This window comes from Meles meles, chromosome 1 (assembly GCF_922984935.1).
Source record: "Meles meles chromosome 1, mMelMel3.1 paternal haplotype, whole genome shotgun sequence".
Classification (NCBI taxonomy): domain Eukaryota; kingdom Metazoa; phylum Chordata; class Mammalia; order Carnivora; family Mustelidae; genus Meles; species Meles meles.
In genome coordinates, this window is record NC_060066.1 from 40799511 (window position 1) to 40823517 (window position 24007).

Here is a 24007-nt window from a genome sequence, read left to right on the forward strand (position 1 = left end):
CGGCCGAAGGGAAGCTGTGACCCCCCTAGCCGGCTCCCTCCCCTCCGCACGCCGCCCGCTCTCCCCCCGCGCAGCCTCGCAGATGGTCTCGCCCACTCCGGCCGCAGTCCACGTGGGCGAGGGAGCGGGGCTGCGCGGCCAGCTGGGCCGGCCGACCGACTCGCGTGAGACGTTGCAGGACTGTCCGCCGTGCCGGGCCAGCTTGGCAGCCACCCACAAACAAACCGAGAGCGTGGGCCTCGCCACAGGTAAAGCGGAGCCGCGGGAGCACGCGGGGCGCACTCCCGGGGGGGGGGGGTCGGGTCCGGACCCACCCGCGTCCAGGCCGCCACCAGGACCTCATGGCCCTTGGGTCTCCGCGGCCCAGTCGGGAGACATTAGTTTAGTTTTGTTTTTTTTCCCCTGGCCGAGGAGACGAAAACGCAACCATGCTTGTTTGTTAGCGCTTTTTGCGAAGGACGCGGAAGGAAGCCTAGAGTGTCAGCCGGCTTCCTGCGGAAGTTCGCTGTGGGGACTAGTTAAAATGGCCTCGGAGGGGCGTGTGGCATTCTGGAGGGGCCCCTGATTACGGAGCCATCTTCACATCCACCCCTCCCCCATCTCTTGACTTCACTTAACCAGCCTTACAGAGGTAGAAATCTTGAACTCTGGAAAAACAGGACTTAAGTGAGAGTTCCTACACCTAACGAAGGACTAGAGCAAGAACCTAGTATATGATATTTTAATGGACTTGACAGGTCCTTTAGGACTTTTTTCTTTAATCTTCCTGATGGAACCGTGTTAGATTTACTGTGACCACTGCGCAGGGCTTTTGTGCACGTCTGCAAATGCCTTACCCGCTTTGGAATACTGAGTAGACAAATGATTTAATCATAGTTGCAACTGATTTATTTCCATCCAACAGACTTTGGAGCAGTGCAAATCCCTGGGCTACTGGGAAATAGCCCCCTGGGAGGGTGGGTCCGAAGGTAGGACCCAGCCCTGCTCCCGTGAACGAACAATTCATCAATTGTTAAGAGGTATATACAGCAATGAAATGATGATGTAGGGAGGATACTGCCCTTGTAAATACAAACAGGATAAACATAAGTTGAATGCAGAAAGGTCTTTTAATGAATACGGCAGAATTCAAAAGTTAATTTCCACTATATGATAGGAAGAGTATTAACTTGAGTGTGGAAAGGCTTCACAGTGAATGGGATTTCAGAAGTTTGCTTTGAAGTAGGATGCAATGTCTAGACAAACTTGAAGTCAAAATATTTTAAAGCTGATAGGGACCTTAAGAGTCGTATTATTGTATACATAACCTCTTCAAAAAATTATTATGTAAAGAATAGTTATTGAACCCCCATCATGGGCCAGTTTGCCCGCCACCACAAGAAATAGTCTTGTCAACTACTACAACTGAGGTCTTCTAGCTTCCAGTTTGCTCTCTTATGACTTTGTGTAGAGAATGAATGTTACAGGTTTGAGGGAAAACCTGACTGATTTGGCAGGTCATTTCCTGCCAGAATTTAACAAAAAGCACCTATCCCACAAGGCTGTTGTGCATACCTATTTCCTTTCTGAAATCATTTCAGAATGACGATGAGATTTTCACTTTCATAAACTCTTTCAGGAGGCTTCCCTAAACTACAAATCTCTAGGAGGAGGTTAGACCTTCGATATCTGGTCTAATTCTGAGCATAAAACAAGCTGAATTCAAATCTGTAGAAAAACAAATAAAAAAGTTGTATGTTACAACTAATTCAGCAGAATTCATTTATATATGGATGTCTAAGCAATATTACTACTAATGGCTAACATTTGTGGAGGATTTTCCATATGCTGGATTCCATGCTCTGTGTTTTATGGATTATCTTATTTAACATAAAATTATATGCATCAAATCTAATCTTGTAATTAAGCTGTGTAAATATAGTTTCTTCACAGTCTTGAAGCTTAAAGTATTAACAGCCTTTCCTTATAAAAATCCTTTTAAAAACAACTGCATTTTTGGTCAAAGTATTCATGTATTCTTTACTGGTTGCTTATGTATTTCTGTGCTAATTTTGACCTTTAGTTTTTGAAGGCTTTTTCTTTTTCTTTTTTTCTACAGCCAAAAAATAGAATTTGACAGAATTGGTTTTGTTCAGTTCCCTTTTTTAAAAAATTTATTTATTTATTTATTTGACAGAGAGAGAGGTCACAAGTAGGCAGAGAAGCAGGCAGAGAGAGAGGGAGAAACAGGCTCCCCACTGAGCAGAGAGCCTGATGCGGGGCTCGAACCCAGGACCCTGAGATCATGACCTGAGCCAAAGGCAGAGGCTTAAACCACTGAGCCACCCAGGTGCCCCTGTTCAATTCCCTTTTGAGGAACTGCTTTATCTGAAATAATCAGCAGTGTTCAGCCCTGAGGATTACCAAGAAACAATCTTCCAGATTAACAGTGATAATAATATTTAGGACAGTGATATTTCACTTAGGACAAAGTAGATTTCTTCTTGTTTGTTATTTTGTGAGTAATGCATAAACGTAAAATTCATTTGCATAATTCAGTGTCTTGATCAACAGTTTGCTTCTTAAATGTCCTACAAACCAAACTTCAAGAACACTTAATTGCATCACCTTATTTCCTTTAAATACTAAACTAACAGAGATGATTGGGTTCAGTTGTAATTTAAATATTAACAGATTTTTGTTTTAAATGGTTTTCTTATACCATTAGTTTTGCTTTTTTTCTCATTGTAAAGAATCTTTATTTTTCCAGTTCAAAAGTTCCCATCTTTTGGTTTGTAACAAGGATTGCCTTGTTTTTGGCTTTTCCTGTGGTTAAGTAACATGGGACTTCTCCAGTCATCTAAGTCTATTAAACATCTTTGAATCAGAAAAAAAGATTTTCCAGTTTATTATTTTGTTGTTTGAATACTGTCTCTAAACATTTAAGTCAAATAAGTTTCTCTTTTTTGATGGTTATATATTTCCTTTGTAGGCTACTTTAAGAAAAATGGCTTTGTCAGCCCAACAGATACCCAGATGGTTCAACTCAGTTAAATTGAGTAGCTTCATTACAGCTACACAACTTCGAAAACATCTTCTGAGACCAGGAAAAACATTGTTGCATGACTTTTCTGCTCAGCCACAGATGTCCTCTGACAATTACTTTCTCCAGTGGGGATTCAAGACTTACAGGACTTCCTCCCTATGGAATAGTTCCCAGTCTACCAACTCAAGTAGGCAAGAGATTGGTTCTGCCCAAGGTACTCTGCTTCCTTCCATGAATGAACAGACACAGAAGACAGAAAAGATACCCAGTTTTGATTCTGAGCTGTCTCTAGAAGGTAATTCTGGGCATCTAGAAGAGTCCCTCTTGCCCCACTTTGGTAGTTTGAGCAGATCAATGGTTGATAGTCTGTTAGCCCATTTCAGGTCTAACTTTGTACCACGTAAGACAAAGAACAATGTCTGTTCTATTCATTTACTTATCTGACTGAGAAAAAAAGGTTTGTAGATTACTATATAAAATACTGTGTTCTAGATATATATGTAGCAGTTGCTTTCTAAATACTTTATTTAAATTCTTTATAAAAAAGTTTTTCAGGTGGTAATTAGGTTTACTAGGGTATAATTTATCCTAATATGATACTCCTGATTAAGATATAATTTTATCCAAGTAAAATTCATCAGTTTTGAGTGCACAGCTTACGAATTTTGACAAACACATCTAGCAGTGTAACAGCCTCCACAGCTTACAAACCCGAAAGAACACAAATAGAGCACCCCAAAAATCTTTGTCACTTTTTAGTCAGTCCTCTCTCTCCTATGCTTCCTATTCTAGGATTATTGCCATTCAAGGAATATTTGACCACAATGAGATAATATTAGGTTAAGTAGAATATAAAAGATAGCAGGGTCAAGGAAGGCAGAGAGGAAAGACTGGCTCTAAGAAATAAGAAAGGGTAATAATTAGAAGCAAAAAGTAGAACAAAAAAAAATCATAGTCTTGATTCTTTAGCTCAAGGTAGGTTACAGTTACCAGTGTCTCCCATACCACGTTTGGTTTAAACAAAACAAAATCTCAGAATCAAGGCCCTGCTAGAGAGGGTCATGTCCATAGCAAAGGACTACAGGTGGTAGAAATAGAATTATAGAAGTCCTCTTAAAGCATACTTGAGAATAACTTGGAGGAGAGGGGATTGCATCAAAAGACATTTCAGGATATAATGACTCTAATAATACAAACAAATCAGGCTGGTAGAATATGTTGTACTTTGGGCCAGTTTAACAGGCCGGGGTAGAATCTATCTCAAAATGTATTTGAAGGTCAGTTGATCTTTTTAGAGTTCTTACCTGTTGATTAAAAGTGAAATAAAGGAAAGGAATTTAGTGTAGGACCTCCTCCTTACGAATAGAAATGTACCAACAGGTAGGTTATCTTGGAGGAGCAGTTTCTCTAAACAGTCTTAGCCTTACCTCTCCAGAGGCAGAAAATATTTGAACTTCTCAGATACTTAGTTCTGCAGTGATCCCAGGCCTTAAAAAGAAGCAAACTAGGGAAGAGGTTTAGCATTGGGCATACAGACTGGAGAGCTGACTGACTGTCTTTCTACATGGCCTGCCTGGAAGCGCTGGACGACCTGCCCCCAGTGTCTCCGTTGCAGCCGGTTTCCGAGGAGGAGGCCGTTCAGATTATTGCAGACCCGGCACTGCCCCCAGACACGTACACACTCCGAGACTACGTGGATCATTCTGAGACTCTGCAGAAATTAGTGCTGCTAGGTAAGTCTCAATAACCTACAAGGACTTCTTGAGGGTATCCCTTCATTCGCTTTTTTGCCTTGCTTTGTTCAAATCAGCATTTCTAAACTTTAATCAAGATGAACAGAAGTCAAATAGTGTGAAAAGGCTTCTAGTGAAAAACCTCTCTGCTTTATCCTTCCTGACCTTCATGCTATTCCCCAGAGGTATCTACTTAACTTTTACAGCTCTTTCTGTTTGCAGTTCATCTCTGTTTATGTAACTGTTTATAGTGCTGTTAACTTGGTTCATCAGTTTTAGACATTGCTTGGTCTTGTGTATGTACACACATACTTTCCCCCTATTCAGTTTGCCCAGTATAGCGAAGTAAAAAATTTTTAGACAAATCCTCAGCAGTGATGATATTAGGACTGTAAATATTGCTTGTTGCTCTCTGGGATTGTTTTCCTTCCTGTACAACTTTTCATTTTTCCACAGTTGTTAGTTCTTGTTTTTCCTTTGGTTAGTTTTCTTTATTTCTAGAGCCAAATTTTCCCACATCTTCCAGTAGCCTGTCAGGACAGTGTTTCCTGCAACAAACCCTGCCAGATGAGGAATTCCTTCCTTTTCGCTACCACCCGCCACCCTTCCTCCTGGAGCCCACCGTCCCCCTAATGTGGATGGTTTCTATCTAGGCCTGCTCCATAACTATTTTAGCTTGTTGGCTAGGAGCATGCACTTGGGTCTGGATAGTTGAAGACAGCCAAGGGATCTCACTGCAGACTTTTTACTTAGTCCTGTCCTGTTTAGTCCAACACCTCGTTGCAGCCATCTGCTTCTCTCATCCCTAGGTCTGGCACATCTCTGACTTCATTTTCCCAGATGATAAACCTCCTTTCTCCCAGGGGATTGAGAGGAAAGGGGTAGGTGAGGGATTCTCAAATTCATCTGCTTCTCTCATTCTCCACTCACGGCTGTACTTTAGGCTCTCATTTTTCACTGGAAGGTTAGGAGTGTCCTAACTTGATAGTCGTTTTATCAGCAGTTTTGCCTTGATGATCTCCAAATACCAGTTCTCTTTCTAAAATGCCAATCTGACAATGTCAGTGCCCTGCTGCAAATCCTTCAAAGCCTTCCTGGGATGTAAGAGCTCTGTCTAGTCTGGCCCCTGCTTACCTTTTCAGCTCTACTGCTTGCCCCCTCCCTCCTTCGGTTTGGCCAGCTCTGACCACTGGAAAACTTGTTCAAGTAACTTCTAAAATGTCTTCGGTGACCCTCCTCTAGACCCTCATAATCACCACAGCTTAGTTCCATTCTAGTGCTAATAACATTACAGTTGTCTACTTCCCTATTCCTGTGCAAGTTACCCAAATGTGCAGGGAATGGCCTTTGTTCTCAAGAAGTTTCAAGTCTTCAGAAGCATCTAAATACACATTAAGAATAGCTGGTTGGCAGGGATGAAAGGGAAAGTGAAAAGTGCTACATAAGACATCCAAGTAAGTGTTCTGTGGCTTCAGAGTGGAGAGAAAGATGATATCTGCTACAAAGAGGAGAGAGCCAGTCACCTTCCTTCTGGAACAGCTTTGCCAGCCTTGCAATAGGTGCCATGGCAAATACAAGATAAACAGAAGACATGGCCCCTGCCTTTAAATAAGTTACAGCATACTTAAGAGTTCTGGAATATATGTTTGAGCCATTCCTTCTTTGTATGTTGATAAGTCAGCAGCACATCTTGGAAGTAACTTAAATGACAGGACCGTGGAGGAGCCTGATTGCCTTGTCAGATAGTGTTTTTGAGGATTCACATGTCCCGGTGCCTGTCTGCTTCTCTGATCTATTTTCCGCCTTTCTCTGCCTGTTCTCTCTCCCAGGAGGCCAGCCTCCATGCACTAGAGCTCCTTTGCCAGCTGGCTCCTGGGCAGCTTCAGACAGTGGGAGGCACTTGCGGGAGGAGAGGGAAGGCAGGTGGGAGTTTATTTTTTTCCCATTCCCTCCCTGCACTGGGCCCTGTAACTGCCTCACTCCATGACAACGGCTCCTACTGAGCACCCCTTTCTTAATAGCTTGCGGTTCCCTCTGGGCCCCGGTAATACTTTTTGCTCCTTGTCTGTTTATCACTAGGGGAGCCCTTGTTCACGCTGTCACACCACTGTGTAAAGTCCCTTCATTAAAGTTCTTTTGGTTCGCACTTTCTAGGGCACAATCTGCTGCCTGCCAGACCTTGACGGAAATATGTGTAACCATAACTGAATACAGTGGTAATCATCGTAGTTACTTAACGGATGAAAGCAACTCAGACGGCGTTCACCCAGAAGTTAGAGGCATGGATTACTCATTTTTTATATCCCCAGAGCCTAACAGAAGTGCCTGGTCCGTACTGGGAATTCGGGGACTCTTTTTTCAAGTTAAAGAAATCTTGAGTAAGCCCAAGTGATTTGTGCTGGCAGCGGTGCGCTCTCCTGATGAGATTCTGCTCTCCGATAGCTGTTAAAAAGGTAGCTTTTCAGGATTTCTGTTTGAGCGCAGTTGGGGTGTGACGGCTCATGCCGAGCAGGGCACTGCAGCACATGTCAGCTTAACAGGAAGTGAAATTCCAAGTCCGGACCCTGTGTGTTATTTTTTTTTTCTTTTTTAAATTTATTTATTTATTTTTTTTCAGCGTAACAGTATTCATTGTTTTTGCACAACACCCAGTGCTCCATGCAATACGTGCCCTCCCTATTACCCACCACCTGGTTCCCCCAACCTCCCACCCCCGCCCCTTCAAAACCCTCAGTTTGTTTTTCAGAGTCCATAGTCTCTTATGGTTTGCCTCCCCTTCCAATTTCCCTCAACTTCCTTCTCCTCTCCATCTCCCAATGTCCTCCATGTCATTTGTTATGCGCCACAAATAAGTGAAACCATATGATACTTGACTCTCTCTGCTTGACTTATTTCACTCAGCATAATCACTTCCAGGCCCATCCATGTTGCTATAAAAGTTGGGTATTCATCCTTTCTTTTTTTTTTTTTATAAACATATGATGTATTTTTATCCCCAGGGATACAGGTCTGTGAATCACCAGGTTTACACACTTCACAGCACTCACGATAGCACATACCCTCCCCAATGTCCATAACCCCCTCCCCCTCTCCCAACCCCACCTCCCCCCAGCAACTCCCAGCTTGTTTTGTGAGATTAAGAGTCATTTATGGTTTCTCTCCCTCCCAATCCCATCTTGTTTCATTTATTCTTCTCCTATCCCCCTAACCTCCCATGTTGCATCTCCACGTCCTCATTTCAGGGAGATCATATGATAGTTGTCTTTCTCCGATTGACTTATTTCACTAAGCATGATACCCTCTAGTTCCATCCACGTCGTCGCAAATTGCAAGATTTCATTTCTTTTGTGTACTTGAGACCTTTCTTGTTTCTTGAGAAAGGCTTGTACCGCTATATATTTTCCTCTCAGGACTGCCTTTGCTGTGTCCCACAGATTTTGAACTGTTGTGTTTTCATTATCATTTGTTTCCATGAATTTTTTCAATTCTTCTTTAACTTCCTGGTTGACCCATTCATTCTTTAGAAGGATGCTGTTTAGTCTCCATGTATTTGGGTTCTTTCCAGCTTTCCTCTTGTGATTGAGTTCTAGCTTCAGAGCATTGTGGTCTGAAAATATGCAGGGAATGATCCTAATCTTTTGATACCGGTTGAGACCTGATTTGTGATCCAGGATGTGATCTATTCTGGAGAAGGTTCCATGTGCACTAGAGAAGAATGTGTATTCTGTTGCTTTGGATGAAATGTTCTGAATATATCTGTGATGTCCATCTGGTCCAGTGTGTCATTTAAGGCCTTTATTTCCTTGTTGATCTTTTTCTTGGATGATCTGTCCATTTCAGTGAGGGGAGTGTTAAAGTCCCCTACTATTATTGTATTATTATTGATGTGTTTCTTTGATTTTGTTATTAATTGGTTGATAAAGTTGGCTGCTCCCACGTTAGGGGCATAGATATTTAAAATTGTTAGATCTTCTTGTTATACAGACCCTTTGAGTATGATGTAGTGTCCTTCCTCATCTCTTATTATAGTCTTTGCCTTAAAATCTAATTGATCTGATATAAGGATTGCCACCCCAGCTGTCTTCTGATGCCCATTAGCATGGTAAATTGTTTTCCACCCCCTCACTTTAAATATGGAGGTGTCTTCGTGTCTAAAATGAGTTTCTTGTAGGCAACATACTGATGGGTTTTGTTTTTTTACCCATTCTGATACCCTGTGGCTTTTGATTGGGGCATTTAGCCCGTTAACATTCAGGGTAACTATTGAGAGATATGAATTTAGTGCCATTAAAGGTAAGGTGACTGTTACTGTATATTGTAAGGTGACTGTTACTGTATATTGTCTCTGTTCCTTTCTGATCTACTACTTTTAGGCTCTCTCTTTGCTTAGAGGACCCCTTTCAATATTTCCTGTAGAGCTGGTTTGGTGCTTGCAAATTCTTTCAGTTTTTGTTTGTCCTGGAAGCTTTTTATCTCTCCTTCTATTTTCAATGATAGCCTAGCTGGATAGAGTATTCTTGGCTGCATGTTTTTCTCGTTTAGTGCTCTGAATATATCATGCCAGCTCTTTCTGGCCTGCCAGGTCTCTGTGGATAAGTCTGCTGCCAATCTAATATTTTTACCATTGTATGTTACAGACTTCTTTTCCCGGGCTGCTTTCAGGATTTTCTCTTTGTCACTAAGACTTGTAAATTTTACTATAAGGTGACGGGGTGTGGACCTATTCTTGTTGACTTTGAGGGGGGTTCTCTGCACCTCCTGGATTTTGATGCTTGTTTCCTTTGCCATATTGGGGAAATTCTCTCCAATAATTCTCTCCAATAGACCTTCTGCTCCCCTCTCTCTTTCTTCTTCTTCTGGAATCCCAATTATTCTAATATTGTTTCGTCTTATGGTGTCACTTATCTCTCGAATTCTCCCCTTGTGGTCCAGTAGCTGTTTGTCCTTCTTTTGCTCGGCTTCTTTATTCTCTGTCATTTGGTCTTTTAGATCACTAATTCTTTCTTCTGCCTTATTTATCCTAGCAGTGAGAGCCTCCATTTTTGATTGCACCTCATTAATAGCTTTTTTGATTTCAACTTGGTTAGATTTTAGTTCTTTAATTTCTCCAGAAAGGGCTTTTATATCTCCAGAGAGGGTTTCTCTAATATCTTCCATGCCTTTTTCGAGCCCGGCTAGAACGTTCAGAATCGTCATTCTGAACTCTTGATCTGACATATTACCAATGTCTGTGTTGATTAGGTCCCTAGCCTTCGGTACTGCCTCTTGTTCTTTTGTTTGTGGTGATTTTTTCCGCTTTGTCATTTTGTCCAGATAAGAGGATATGAAGGATCAAATAAAATACTAAAAGGGTGGCAAAGACCCCAGAAAAATGCGCTGTAACCAAATCAGAAGAGACCCCAAATTGTGGAGGGGAGGGGGGGAGAAAGGGGATAAAAAGAGGTTCAGAAAAAAAAAGAAAAAAATTTTAAAAAATAAAACAAAGAAAAAATATAAAAAAGAAAGAAAAAAATATATATTTTAGATAAACTAGTCAAAAAACGTTAAAAAAGAAAAGGGTAAAAGTTTTAAAAAATTTAGCAGAAGAAGAAAAAAGAAAGAAAAAAAAATTGAATTAACCGCAGGACTAAAGAATCATGGGGAGAAAGCCATGAGTTCCGTGCTTTGCTTTCTCCTCCTCTGGAATTCCACTGCTGTCTTAGGTATTGAACCTGCTTTCCTTGATAGATGAACTTCGTCCTGGCTGGGTATTTTGTTGATCTTCTGGGGGAGGGGCCTGTTGTAGTGACTCTCAAGTGTCTTTGCCCGAAGCAAAATTGCACCGCGCTTACCGGGGCTGGACTAAGTAATCCGCTCGGGTTCGCTTTTGGGAGCTTCTGTTCCCTGAACGCTTTCCGTAGAGTTCCGGAGGATGGGAATGAAAATGGCGGCCTCCCAGTCTCCCGCCCAGAGGAGCCGAGAGCCCGGGGCCCCACTCCTCAGTGCGCCCCCAGAGGACAGCACCCAATCACTCCCGTATCCCCCGCCCGGCTCCGAGCTCACCCAGCCCGAGACCAGTTCAAGGTAACCCCGAGCTGAGCGTTCAGTCCTCGGCTCTGTCTCTGTAGCCGGCTTCTCCGTTCTAACACCTGCGAGCTCTGCGACACTCCGACACCCCCGATCCTTCTGTGACCCTGCGGGACCTGGGGCCACGCTGACCCCACATGGGCTTCACCCCGGTTCAGCCTCTGGAGCAATGTCCCTCAGTGGAACAGACTTTTAAAAGTCCTGATTTTGTGCTCGTTGCTCTGCCGCTTGCCGGGAGCCGGCCCCTCCCCCCGCGGTCTATCTTCCGGTCGTTTTAGATTCACTTCTCTGCCAGTCCTACCTTTCAGAAAGTGGTTGATTTTCTGTTTCTAGAATTGCTGTTCTTCTTCTCTTCGTTCTCCCGTTGGATTTGTAGGTGTTTGCAATGTTTAGATAAGCTATCGAGCTGATCTCCTGCTACCTGATGTAGTCTCAGCCTGCTACTTCTCCGCCATGTTGACCGCACCGACCCCTGTGTGTTATTTTTAAAGCACCCCTTCCCACATTTATCACAGAGATTGGGAACTAGTTTCTGTCTGATTTATGTATCTATCCATCAAGGACTATAAGAGAAGGAACGCTCACCTTCTCTACATTCCCATTTCCACCTTTCCACCTTCCAGAGGTAACCCTATCACCAGTTTGTTGAATAGCTTTCCCCACCTTTTTCTGTGCAAATATTCTTATTACAGAAAGCCATACATGGTTTTTACATATGTATGCAGTCAAGCTTAATAATTGACACATAGTTTTCTTCTAGTAGTTTTGGAGTTAGTACACATTTAGAGGCTTAACCTTTCTGAAATTTTGTTTCAGATATAGAAGGAATTTTTCTTATTTAAGTAAAATTGACACATATTATATAGTTTCAGGTATACAACATAGTGATTCAATAGTTCTGTACATTACATCATGCTCACCATGATAAGTGTAGTAATTGAAATAATTATTTTTCAAATGTATAGCTAGTGGTCCTCTTACATTGTAATGAATGTGTATCTGTTTACCATTAATTTGAAATGCCTTTACTATTATATGCTAATTTTTTATTTTATTCATTTAGTTGATCCTGGATCTGTTTCTGGTCTTCATTCTGTGTCTTTGTGTAATCTGGTTTTATAGTCGTAATCATCTTAAATCGGTGCCTGTTTAATATGAAGAAATTTGGGTTTATGAGGCGCCTGGATGGGTCAATGGGTTAAAGCCTCTGCCTTCGGCTCAGGTCATGATCCCAGCGCCCTGGGATAGAGCCCCATGTCAGACTGTGTGCTTAGCAGGGAGCCCGTTTCCTCCTCTCTCTCTGCCTGCCTCTCTGCCTACTTGTGATCTCTGTCTGCCAATAAGTAAATAAAATCTTAAAAAAAAAAAAAAAAGAAATTTGGGTTTAGAATTATGTTTTGGTAATAATAGATGGATATAATAATGTAAGAAATTATAATTTACTTTTCTCATTGGGTATACCATTAAAGAAAGACTTTTTTATTTAATTGCTTTTATACTTAAGACTTAAAAGCTGCATCTGGAAATCAGTTTGAGAGTTATTTTTCACCTGAAGAAATATTTTTAGGAATATAAAATTAAATCTAACCTTTAGGTTTTAGATTATCTTCAAATGTTTACTGTAAGGTAAAGAATACGCCATTCCTATTCATGGTTATTTTTTTAATCAGATGAAAGGGGGGAAGTGAGAGAATAAAACACTCAGTTTTGGGGCACCTGGGTGGCTCAGTTGGTTGAGCAACTGCCTTCGGCTCAGGTCATGATCTTGGAGTCTAGGGATCGAGTCCCGCATCAGGCTTCCTGCTCAGCAGGGAGTCTGCTTCTCCCTCTGACCTCTCCCTTCTCATGCTCACTTTCTCATTCTCTCTCTCTCAAATAAATAAAATATTTTTTTTAAAAAAATGCTCAGTTTTAATGAGAATTTTGAATTACAGATTCCCTGCCTAATTAACATCGCCATCTAATTATATCCATAACCAGAGAATACTTCAACAACTTGCTTTCTCCCTCTTTCTTTCTCCTGTGCCTTGTCTCACTTACTTAGACTTCCTAAGATTATAAGACTATCTGAAGGTCAAAGTTTCTGCTTTATTGTCTATCTGAGGGCTGTATAGGCTCACCTGTTCTCACACACACATTTCTTGAGGTCCTTCAAGGTACCTGTCTCCACGCTGAAAACCTGGAGATTACAATGAGTGAGACATAGGGTTATTTTTATTTCCCCACACGGAGGAGATCATAAACACATTTTGAAAATAATGCTTATAACTAAGGAAATGACAAACGTCAAAGAAAGTAACAATATATTTAAAGAGGTTTTTTACACTGTAGAATTACCAGTTAAGCAATTACTGTGGAGATCCCTTGGATCTCATAAGCATCCTTCAAACAATATTCAAGAAACCATAGATAAAAATGATGATCCTAGCTAGGTTAGTATGACTTGGTGAATTTGTTTTGGGCAGAAATTTAGCCCCAAATGAATTGTTTTCCTCTATATGTGACTTTGACAGAAGTACTACGTTTTCATTTTAATTTTATTTCTGCAACTAGTTTAGTTTAAATATGTTTAGAAGTTTCTGTTGGCCTATCTCAGTTCTCTTTTTGGACAGGTTGTGATCTTCACCAGTAATTCCTTATATTTTTATGTATGAAGTTTAATAAGCTAGCTAAACAGTTATCTTCAAGCACTATTTGTAATTTATTATAGGAGTGGATCTCTCGAAGATAGAAAAACATCCCGATGCAGCCAACCTCCTTCTGAGACTGGATTTTGAAAAAGACATTAAGCAAATACTCATGTTTCTTAAGGATTTGGGTATAGAGGATAACCAGCTGGGAAGATACCTGACTAAAAACTATGCTATTTTCTCTGAAGACCTTGAAAATCTTAAGACCAGGTAAGACTTTTACAGTGATTTCCACATAACCCAAGAAGTGGTTATGAAGGAAACGTATGTGTAAGTTATTTTTAAGTCTTAGCTGCATAAGAATCTGCTGATAATGAATATGAAAGTTTGTTGTTGTTGTTGTCATGGACTTTGTTTGATCAAGATTAAGTATCTAAAACAGTTCTTTTATTCGACTTCTCACTGTATGTGTTCAACTTACTGCTGAGTCAATACTTAAAGGGTTCTCTTCAGAAACTCGAATAAAAAAAATTTTTATCCATTAACAAATGGCTAGATTACTGAGAGTGCACTTAGAGTTATGAAAACCTGAACTTTTGTGGTTTGTTTTAATTTCTGGGCAATTTTTGATGGTAGACATCTGACATCCTCTTGGCTCATTACTCTATAATTTGCTTAATCATTTCCGTAAGTTGGCCATTTTGGTTGTTCCTTTTTTTTCTTCTTTAAAAAGCACTTTGATAAACATCTTTGTACTTCATTCAGCATTCAAAGAATTTATTAATCTGTGAGAATCAATACAGTGAGATGAGATAGTATTGATCTGTGACATAAGAATCCTGCTAGGCATTGGGAACACCAAAGAGAACAAGACAGAGCCCCTGTCCCTAAGTTCACCTTTTGAATTTATCATCCTCCCTACTTCTCACCTCTATTCCCAGACTGACTGAATGGGAGCACGGTTCACCTTGTTGACCAAATCAGAGATGTTGGTAGTAACTTTAGCTTCTCTTCTTTTAGTATCCACAGCTAATAAATCACCTATCATTTTTCTTTTTATTTCTCACATCAGTCAACACATTTCTCTTAATCTTCACTGTGATGATCACCTTGTGTCCCCATTTCACAAGAAGATGGCTTTAACAGTTTCCTAACTGGTCTGCCTCTAGTCTTCACCCCCAGATTATTCTTACACTGATGATGAGCCTTACTGAATTTCAGAGAACTTTACAGTTCCTCGAACAACATCAGAACCCAATGCCTTGTCTGAATTAGTGAAAAAAAACTAAACGAGAAACTGATTCCTTGTGTTGAACAATTTGAACTCCTGTATATGCAAGGCACTGAGCTAGACTGGAACCACAAAAGACAGATACGCACACCCTCTCTCTTTATGGGACTTACCTTTTGGTATAATATAGACAGACTTCTACAGGGGAGAGAACGAATGATTCCAGGGAAATCAGTCTGTCATATCCAGCTCTGCTTCTTCTGTCTGGAACACTGATCCCTTTCCATTCAAAAGCCAGTTTGCCCTATTGTTCAAGATTTATTCAAAGGAAGTGTGCGTACCAGGAGGTGGGGGATTATTGGGAGCCATTGCAGAGACTGCTGACTCTGCTAATATTTTTTTTTAATTGAAGTATAGTTGACATGCAATGCTACATTAGTTCCAGGTGTACAAAGGAGTGATTGAACAAGTCTGTGCAAGGCTATCTGTTATGCTACGCTCACCACAAGTGTAGGTACCATCTGTCACCATATGGCACTATTTCAGTACCATTAACTACTTCACTACTATTATTAATATCCCCATTTTCCAGGGGAGGCACAGAAAGGCGTAATAATTTGCCCAAGATGACGTGGATGGTGTACACGACGGAGCTGGGATTCAGGCTCAGTTAGTCTAACTGTAGAGTTCGGGATACTGCATCACGCTGTCTCCCTACTCTTAATTCTGTAAAGGAAACCTAAGTTGAAGGGAAGATGAAGTTACTTGCTCAAGATCACACTTAGAGCTTCCCTATGACCCTGCAATTGCACTGCTGGGTATTTACCCCAAAGATACAGATGTAGTGAAAAGAAGGGCCATCTGTACCCCAATGTTTATTGCAGCAATGGCTACAGTCGCCAAACTGTGGAAAGAACCAAGATGCCCTTCAACGGATGAATGGATAAGGAAGATGTGGTCCATATACACAATGGAGTATTATGCCTCCATCAGAAAGGATGAATACCCAACTTTTGTAGCAACATGGACGGGACTGGAAGAGATTATGCTGAGCAAAATAAGTCAAGCAGAGAGAGTCAAGTATCATATGGTCTCACTTATTTGTGGAGCATAACAAATAACATGGAGGACATGGGGAGATGGAGAAGAGAGGGAGTTGAGGGAAACTGGAAGGGGAGATGAACCATGAGAGACTATGGACTCTGAAAAACAACCAGAGGGTTTTGAAGGGGCGGGGGGGTGGGGGGTGGGAGGTTGAGGAACCAGGTGGTGGGTAATAGGGAGGGCACGTACTGCATGGAGCACTGGGTGTGATGCCAAAACAATGAACACTGTTATGCTGTAAATAAACAAATTAAAAAAAAAAATCACACTTAGGCTCCTAACAATGAAAGGATATTCCCTCATAGACAGCATAGTCTAATGGTTCCTAAGCTTGGCCGACTCAAACTCTGGAACATTATTTTAATTGCTTGCAATTTTTTAATAGGTTTATCCACATACAGCAAAAAATAAGCTTCTACTGTAAGAGGCAAGAGTATTATAATCTTTACTTAATTGAATTTAGCTTTTCTTCTGGTATGTACAGTAGTCTTATTTTCTAGGATTTCTGTAATAGCATTGATTTCATATACTTGTTTTCCTTTGAATGAAGAAAATTTCAAATGTATAAAAAAGTTATGTGGTTCTTTGTAAGGATATTCAAAAGAATAATCTGCATTTAATTATTTAAAATTTTTTTGACTGGGCCTTATATCTTTATTTTTTATTAGAAAAATTATGACAGGGGCACCTGGGTGGCTCAGTCATTAAGTATCTGCCTACGGCTCAGGTCATGATACCAGGGTCCTGGAATGAAGCCCCACATCAGGCTCCCTGCTCCGTGGAAAAGCCTGCCTCTCCCTCTCCCACTCCCCCTGCTTGTTCCCTCTCTTGCTGTCTCATTTTCTTGGTCAAAAACATAAAATCTTAAAAAAAAAAAGTATCAGAAGGTAGCAACAGTTTTGACAAAGTTTTAGTCAAATATTGATTTTTGCTGTGACCCAAAAAAAGGGTTGGGGGAGAAAAAGTAATACTCTTTCCCACCTACTTATTCCTGCCCCTCATCAACTTTCTGAGACCATCTGTGGAGGCAGCAACTATGATCAGGTTTTTTGTTTGACCTAAGAATGCCCTATCATATGCAAGCATGTGTATATATGTGTGTACAAATACACATGAACACACGTACATACAACTTGGTAGCATTTTACATACTATTCTGCTCTTCACTTTCTTTCCTTATCTGTATGTGAGAGATAGTTTTGTACTAGGACTTCTTCTTCTTTTTAATGCTTGTATAGTCCATACTGTGGATTGTCCAGTCCCTCATGACAAACATGCTGAGGTGTTTCCAGTCACTACTATCATAATGAGGCTGCAGTGACTCTCCGTGTGTGTTTGTGTGTGTGTGTATGTATGTGAATGATATACATATATTTATCATATATATCTCACATACTGCTATGTATCTGTAGGACATATTTCTAGGAGTGGAATTGCTAGGTGAAAGGGTATGCGCATTTACAATCTTAATAGATACCAATAAGTTGTCCTTTATCAGGTTGTTTTCCAGTTTAGGCTCCCACCAGCATCTACAGAAGTGCCAGTTTCTCTATTGCCCTTACTAATACAGAGTCATCAGAATTTATGGTTTCAGTTCACTTTATAGATTAAAAACAATGTCTCAAAAACCAATGGAACAAACAAAGAAAAACATAATGCCTCAGTGTTGTTTTAGAAATAACATTTGGAGGGTCTTTTCCAATGCTGAATTTCTATCTACATCGCCTTTTCTAGAAATCACCTTTATCCTTTGCCATTTTAAAATTAAAGTCTTTCTCTTTCTTTTGTAAGCATTCTTATATATTTTAACAAAATTAGTTATTTCTCTGTGACATATTGTAAATACTCAATACTTGTTTTGACTTTGTCAGTGGTTGGAGGGGGTTGCCTTGCATTTTAAATTTTTATATAGTTAAATTTATTGGTCTTTTCTCTCATGTCCTCTAAGGGAGTCCCTTAAAGGAGTAGTAGTCACTTATAAAATATAAGCTCTGGTGGTACATGGTATAGAAATATCATAGGCCTTCAGTGTAGGCATGCCTGAGTTCACATCTCAGCTTGGTCGTTAATTAGCTGGTGGTTTAAGAGGAGTTATTTAACTTCTCTGAATCTGTATTTTTTTCATATATAATGTAGAAAATTTACCTGATTTACAGGTTATTGTTTTTGTTTTTGTTTTTCTGGTTAGAATTAAACAAGATAATGTCCTTGTGTATTTTAGGCATTTAATAAAACTGCCTTTTACTATGTTTATAAGGTTTTAAAAACCAATAATTTTATTTCATAGTCAAACTTTCTATTTTACTACCTTATTTTGGTTCCCAGAAACTTAGCAGGAAATTTCTCAGTTGTTAACAAAAGGCATACTGAAAATCATAGTAAAAATTATTGACGAATATACATACTCAGTACATTTGCTAAACTAAAAAATTCCCCTCTCCATTTCAGCCACACTTGAGGATGTTTATAAAAAGAGTTTGGAATCTCTTATTTTCTAATTTGTGGATTTTTTGGTTCTAAGCAAAAAATTCTTAAACAGAAGCTATTGGTTTTTTTCTACCAAGTAATAAAATAAGTCAGATTAATTGAAAAGAGAACCTGTTAGTAGATTTCAGAATTATTTGGTTTCTAAGTAGAAATGGGAACCATTCTAGAGTTGGTTGGGTGCTTGTTTTGCTTTAACCATATTTGGGCCATTACTATACAATGTTTTTACTTACCCTTTTTTTTGGTTTGTTACTTTGGAAAGTAGCATGACTTTAGTAAATGTTAATCATATGTACATGTACTTTTTGTTTGTTTCTCTAGAGTGGCTTATCTGCAGTCAAAAAATTTCAGTAAGGCACATATTGCACAGATGGTCAGAAATGCGCCGTTTTTGCTGAGTTTTTCAGTGGAAAGATTGGATAACAGATTGGGATTTTTTCAGAAAGAACTTGAACTTAGCGTGAAGAAGGTAAAGAAAACAGGAGAATTTATATTTTTCCATGTGTGCTCCATTTAGTAATTTAAATCTCATGTTTCTCACAGATCCCTGGCCCATATGAATTCTATAAATGCCTGGTATTTTTGTATAAGAATGAATTATCCTACTAGGTTAAATATATAACTGTATCATTTTTATAATATTCCATCAAATTGGTGCCTTAAGTTTTGTTTTCAGTATTTGTTTTTTCCTCAAACAGTTTTAAGTTTATGTATTTTCAGGGTTCCTAGCATCTTTCTGAATTGCTCATATTTTGAGTTTTAGATTTGTGTTCCTAATAATGGCTTGTTTTCCCAAACTAGTTGAATGTGCATGTATAGTAATAATAGGTTTTTTTTTAAATAACTGTAGACTAGAGACCTGGTAGTTCGTCTCCCAAGGCTACTAACTGGAAGTCTGGAGCCCGTGAAAGAAAACATGAAGGTAGGTCAGCTTTAAGATTTTCAGAAATCAGCTTCTTTCTTTAAGTGCTTAAGAGGATAGATTCTTGCTACTATCTTCTTAAAGAACACTAGATTGTGAAAGAAATTATTTCTGGAAAGATGGACCTAGGAAATAAATAAATATCAAGCAAGCAGTTTATTTTAGTTAGTATGTTCACGTGTTGAGCAGGTGTTAGGTGCAGAAATCACCTTGTAGACACCAATACCAGTAATCCTGGAGTAATGCATTAGATATCTGGGCGATGTCTGGGAACCACGTCTGTTACCCAGTGTGAGATCCCAGCTTTATGTCACCTCGGTGGGAGAGGAGATTTAGAGGCTGGATCCAGAAGACCTGCAAAGAGACTAGTGGCCAGCACATTGCTCTCCATAGAACTGTGCCCACTGCCCACTCTAGTTCCCTCACAGGATGTACCAGACACTTTTTACTGTCCTTCCTCCAAGAGAATAGTATAAAGCCAAAGGCAGCTGACTAGTTAGTATACAAAGCTATAGTGGTATTTGAAATTATGATAGAAGGTCTGTTTTTCTGAGGTGCTTGAAGTATTTCATGTCCAGTTGTTGAAGAAGTTTTTGTTGAGCATCTGGCCCTGCCCTGTGCTCTTGTGGGTCTTATCATCCAGCGGGGGCACAGCATGTGGAGTGGTGAGAGCAGTGGATTGGTAGGGGAGCAGAGGACCTAACTACACATTTGGGTGTTTAGTTTTGCCATCTCTGTCTGGAATTTTGACATGTGTTTCCAGATAACATGTATGTGAGTGTTCTTGGGAGCAGAGGCTCAAAAAACACGCTGACAGTCTTCACGGCTGGTGTGTGGTGTAGGGCCCATACAGATAGCCCTACCAGGCCTTCCATGTCCACCATCATTCTGTTTCATCGTTATGATAGCTCCTTTTGGTGATCTTCATGATGATCACCATGCTATGAGAGTTCATCTCAGGAGAGGGGCTTGAAATTTAGGTTACCCCAGAAGCAATGGGGTGCCCATTGGGACCCTTAAGGGCACTGGCATAGCTCTCTCCAAATTTTAAAGTCCTCATTCCAATTTTGAAAGAATCAGTGTGTTCTCTGGCATAGTACCAAAATAACTGTTTCCATTCGTGATTCAAATAACTCTACTTTCTTGTAGGTTTATCATCTTGAACTAGGTTTTAAACGTAATGAAATCCAACATATGATCACCAAAGTCCCAAAGATGTTGACTGCAAATAAAAGGAAACTGACCGAGACTTTTGACTATGTGCACAATGTGATGAGCATTCCCCACCACCTCATTGTCAGGTTCCCACAGGTAACAGGTGCACGGCTCTCTCTGGGAGCTCTCATTGCCCTTCATCCAGATCTGCTCTCTGTGGGAATCGTGCTGTTCCACTGAGAAGATGACTTGCTATTTGGGAAGGAACTGGACCAAAGATAGTCTGGTTCTGAGGCTGACAGTTGTAGTAAGGTTGTATTTCTTTTGCTCGTCTTTTAAATCGAGAACACATCTAGCAGACGAAGTTGAGGGATCACTTGTGAAAAGTTCACAACTTCTAGGGCACATGTGTACATCTCCGTCGGAGACACAAGTGACAAGTCTGTTGCCCGATAGTTGTTACCTACTGCTCATCCTGCCTATTGGAATGTAACATATTCCCAATTGTGTTTTTCTCCGTTTAAATTTGAAATACATCACTTCCCTTAAAGATCCTTTCAATTCTATTTGTACTTTTTATTCACAGTCTATCTATATCCATTAGTTAGGGCTGCCTGGGTGGCTCAGTTGGTTAAAGTGTCCTTTTGACTCTTGGTTTTTGGCTCAAGTCATCATCTCATGGGTCCTGAGAGTGAGCCCCACTGGGCTCTGCAATCAGCAGGGAGTTTGCTTGGGATTCTCTCCTTCTGTTCCCCCCCGCCATCATAGTCCTCTCACTGTCTCTCAAATGAATAAATAAATCTTTTAAAATAAATAAATAAAACCATGAGTTAATGAGCCATATTGTAATGATCTCCTACAAAGGCATGAAACAGTTCGTTTGCCATTGTGCCAGGCCGCATTTATATTTTCCAAGCTCATCAGACTTTGCTGTTCTTTAGCAAGTGACATTATCCGCTTGTTCACAATATGTTAATTCTTTGAAAGCAGAGATCCTGTCTGATTTATACACTGCTGGATTTCCAGTGCTTAGAACTATACTGGGACATTTAGTAGATATTTGCTGAACAAATGAATGATTGAATTTCATCAAAGTCATCCTTTCTTTCCTGTTTGCCATGTGAATAGACATTCCATATTCATATTCATATACTGGATAAATGAAAGATTGAATTTCATTAGTGTGATCGCCCTACTCTGTTTGCTACATGTGTTCTTGATATACAGATAGGCAAAAGAAATACGACTTTAATATAACTCAGAACTAGATTGAATTTGGTACAGTTCCTTCATAATAGCAATGTTTATTTACCTATCATACTTCACTATGAATAGGCCCTTAATAGAGAGTTTTTCTGTTTCATTAAATGTATATGTATTCATTACTAAAAGTGCAGTGGTACAGATGTGGCTTTTTGGAACAATGGTAAAGTAAGTGGTCTTCAACTAAAAAGCAGTAACAATTAGTTTTCCCCTGGGCTAATTCAGTGACAGAGCATGATAAAATAATCTGATTTGGGGATACAAAAATCAATCAGACATGGTCTGTATTCTTGTGGGATTTGTAATCTAGTGTGGGAGACAAGTTTCTAAAATGTAATTGATTTACATAATGTTAGAGTCTTAACCAGATAGACTTAGTTAAGTCTAAGTCTACCTTAACCTAGACTTAGGTAAGTCTTAACCTTATAGAGCTTATTAATTTAATTAGAAGAGGTAGGAAAAATCATAGGAATAATGGAAGCTACTAAGTGATCACTGTGTACTAGCTCTGCCTTTACTGCTTTACTTGTATTAATTCATTTAATCCTCACAACCACCATATGAGATGGGATTTATTATCCTGATTTTACAAGTGAAGAAAACATAAAAGGATTGTCCAAAGGTTACCCAGGTAACAAGAGGCAAAGCCAAGATTAGAACTCTTGTCAGTTGAGTTTAAAAATCCTGCTCTTAACGAGGATATGCTGCCACTCTAAGAACCGACATTGGAGTGGGCATTAGAATGAGTGGGGTCTCAAAGATGGACAGAAACTTTCTAAATAGAGGAAACTACAAACTTGACCAGATGGATCAAAATCATTTCTTTAAAAAACACACTCTTAGGCACCCCAAACCCTAGCTTCTGGGAAGCCCAGTAATAGAACTGTGACTTCCTTATTGGGATTCTCAGACTTGAAGGGGTCTGGCTAATATTATTAAAACAAACAAACAAAAAACAACAACTAATGGAAAAATACATTAACTGACAGGACTGTGGGGCAACTGATAGACTTTAAATTTTTGGCTGGTGCTTCAAAAACTTAGTGGTGTGAAATGAATTTTCTCTTGCAAATAACAATTCTGGTTGGCCTTTTTAAAGTTGCTGCCACTCATGCTGCCCTTAGGAGTTTTAACCCCAAGACGGGTAGGACATGCTTTCCCTAGTTGCTCCCCTAGGGGCCTGCCCTGGTTTATTTCATTCTGAAATGAATGTCAGAGGGAGCAGGTGCTAATTTTACCAAAATAAGGAAGCTTCACAGATTGTGAAATCTTGCAAACTTTTTGGTACCAATAGACCTTGATTTCTAACTTTGGTTCTCAAAGGCAGTCATTAGAATCACCTGGAGAACCTGTGGGCCCCATTCAAAATTTCCGATTAAGTATTTTGGGGGCAGGGCCTGAGATTTGCTGTCTTAACATCTCCTCCATCTGGATTAGCCAATGTTCTTTGCCTACAGTATATCCCTTAATTACTTTATAATTGTTCTGTTCTTTTTAATCATAATTTCTTTTTTTTTTTTTTAAAGATTTTATTTATTTATTTGACAGATAGAGATCACAAGTAGGGAGAGAGGCAGGCATAGAGAGAGAGAGAGAGGAGGAAGCAGGCTCCCCGCCAAGCAGAGAGCCCGATGTGGGGCTCGATCCCAGGACGCTGGGATCATGACCTGAGCGAAAGGCAGAGGCTTAACCCACTGAGCCATCCAGGCGCCCCTAATCATAATTTCTTAGCAGAAGCTTTATCATAGTTACAGAGCATGTGGTCAGTGCTTTATAATTGTTAGCCTAACTAAAATTTTTAGCCAAATAAACATTTTAATAGTTCATCTTTGAGTGCACAATGTTTTTGTTAAAAAAATTTTTTTTTCTTTTTTAGGTATTTAATACAAGGTTGTTTAAGGTCAAAGAAAGGCATTTGTTTCTTACCTATTTAGGAAGAGCACAATATGATCCAGTAAAACCTAACTACATCTCTTTGGACAAGTTAGTGTCTGTACCTGATGAGATATTTTGTGAAGAGATTGCCAAAGCCTCAGTACAAGACTTTGAAAAATTCTTAAAAACTCTTTAGTTTTTGATGAATGTCAATATATAATAATGTAAGATGAATGTATATATGAATGAATGATACATATTTTTAAATAAATGCCTCAGGCCTCCACTGATCCTGGAAACAATTTCTTAATATTGTGAATTCGGGTACACTTGTGGCAGATCTTTCTTACAAGTTCCTAGTGACTTAATTTTTCTTCAGCTTGACCATTTCCTTCCTTCTCAAGGAGGACAAAACAAACCACAGCAAGTGAGAGAAGGAGTCACTTTCCTATGGGTGGGCACACTATCCTGCTGGTGAGGATGAGGACAGAGGTTTCCCTCTATAGTTGCAGGCCT

The 24007-nt window shown here is 39.8% G+C and overlaps 1 protein-coding gene across 2 annotated transcripts; it reads left to right on the forward strand.

Annotated features, from left to right (window-relative positions):
- Positions 1-101: 101 nt before the first annotated feature.
- MTERF3 (mitochondrial transcription termination factor 3) lies at positions 102-23781 on the forward strand. 2 transcript variants are annotated; one of them, XM_046011725.1, is made up of 8 exons: positions 103-248; positions 2972-3320; positions 4606-4758; positions 13535-13724; positions 18598-18745; positions 19127-19198; positions 20348-20509; positions 23493-23781. In XM_046011725.1, exons 2-8 carry the CDS (start codon positions 2987-2989, stop codon positions 23685-23687), a joined length of 1254 nt encoding a protein of 417 aa, XP_045867681.1. In that variant the 5' UTR covers positions 103-248; positions 2972-2986; the 3' UTR covers positions 23688-23781. The 2 variants fall into 2 exon arrangements, with proteins under 2 accessions (XP_045867689.1, XP_045867681.1); XM_046011733.1 differs by lacking the exon at positions 20348-20509 and having other exon boundaries at positions 102-248.
- Positions 23782-24007: the final 226 nt, after the last annotated feature.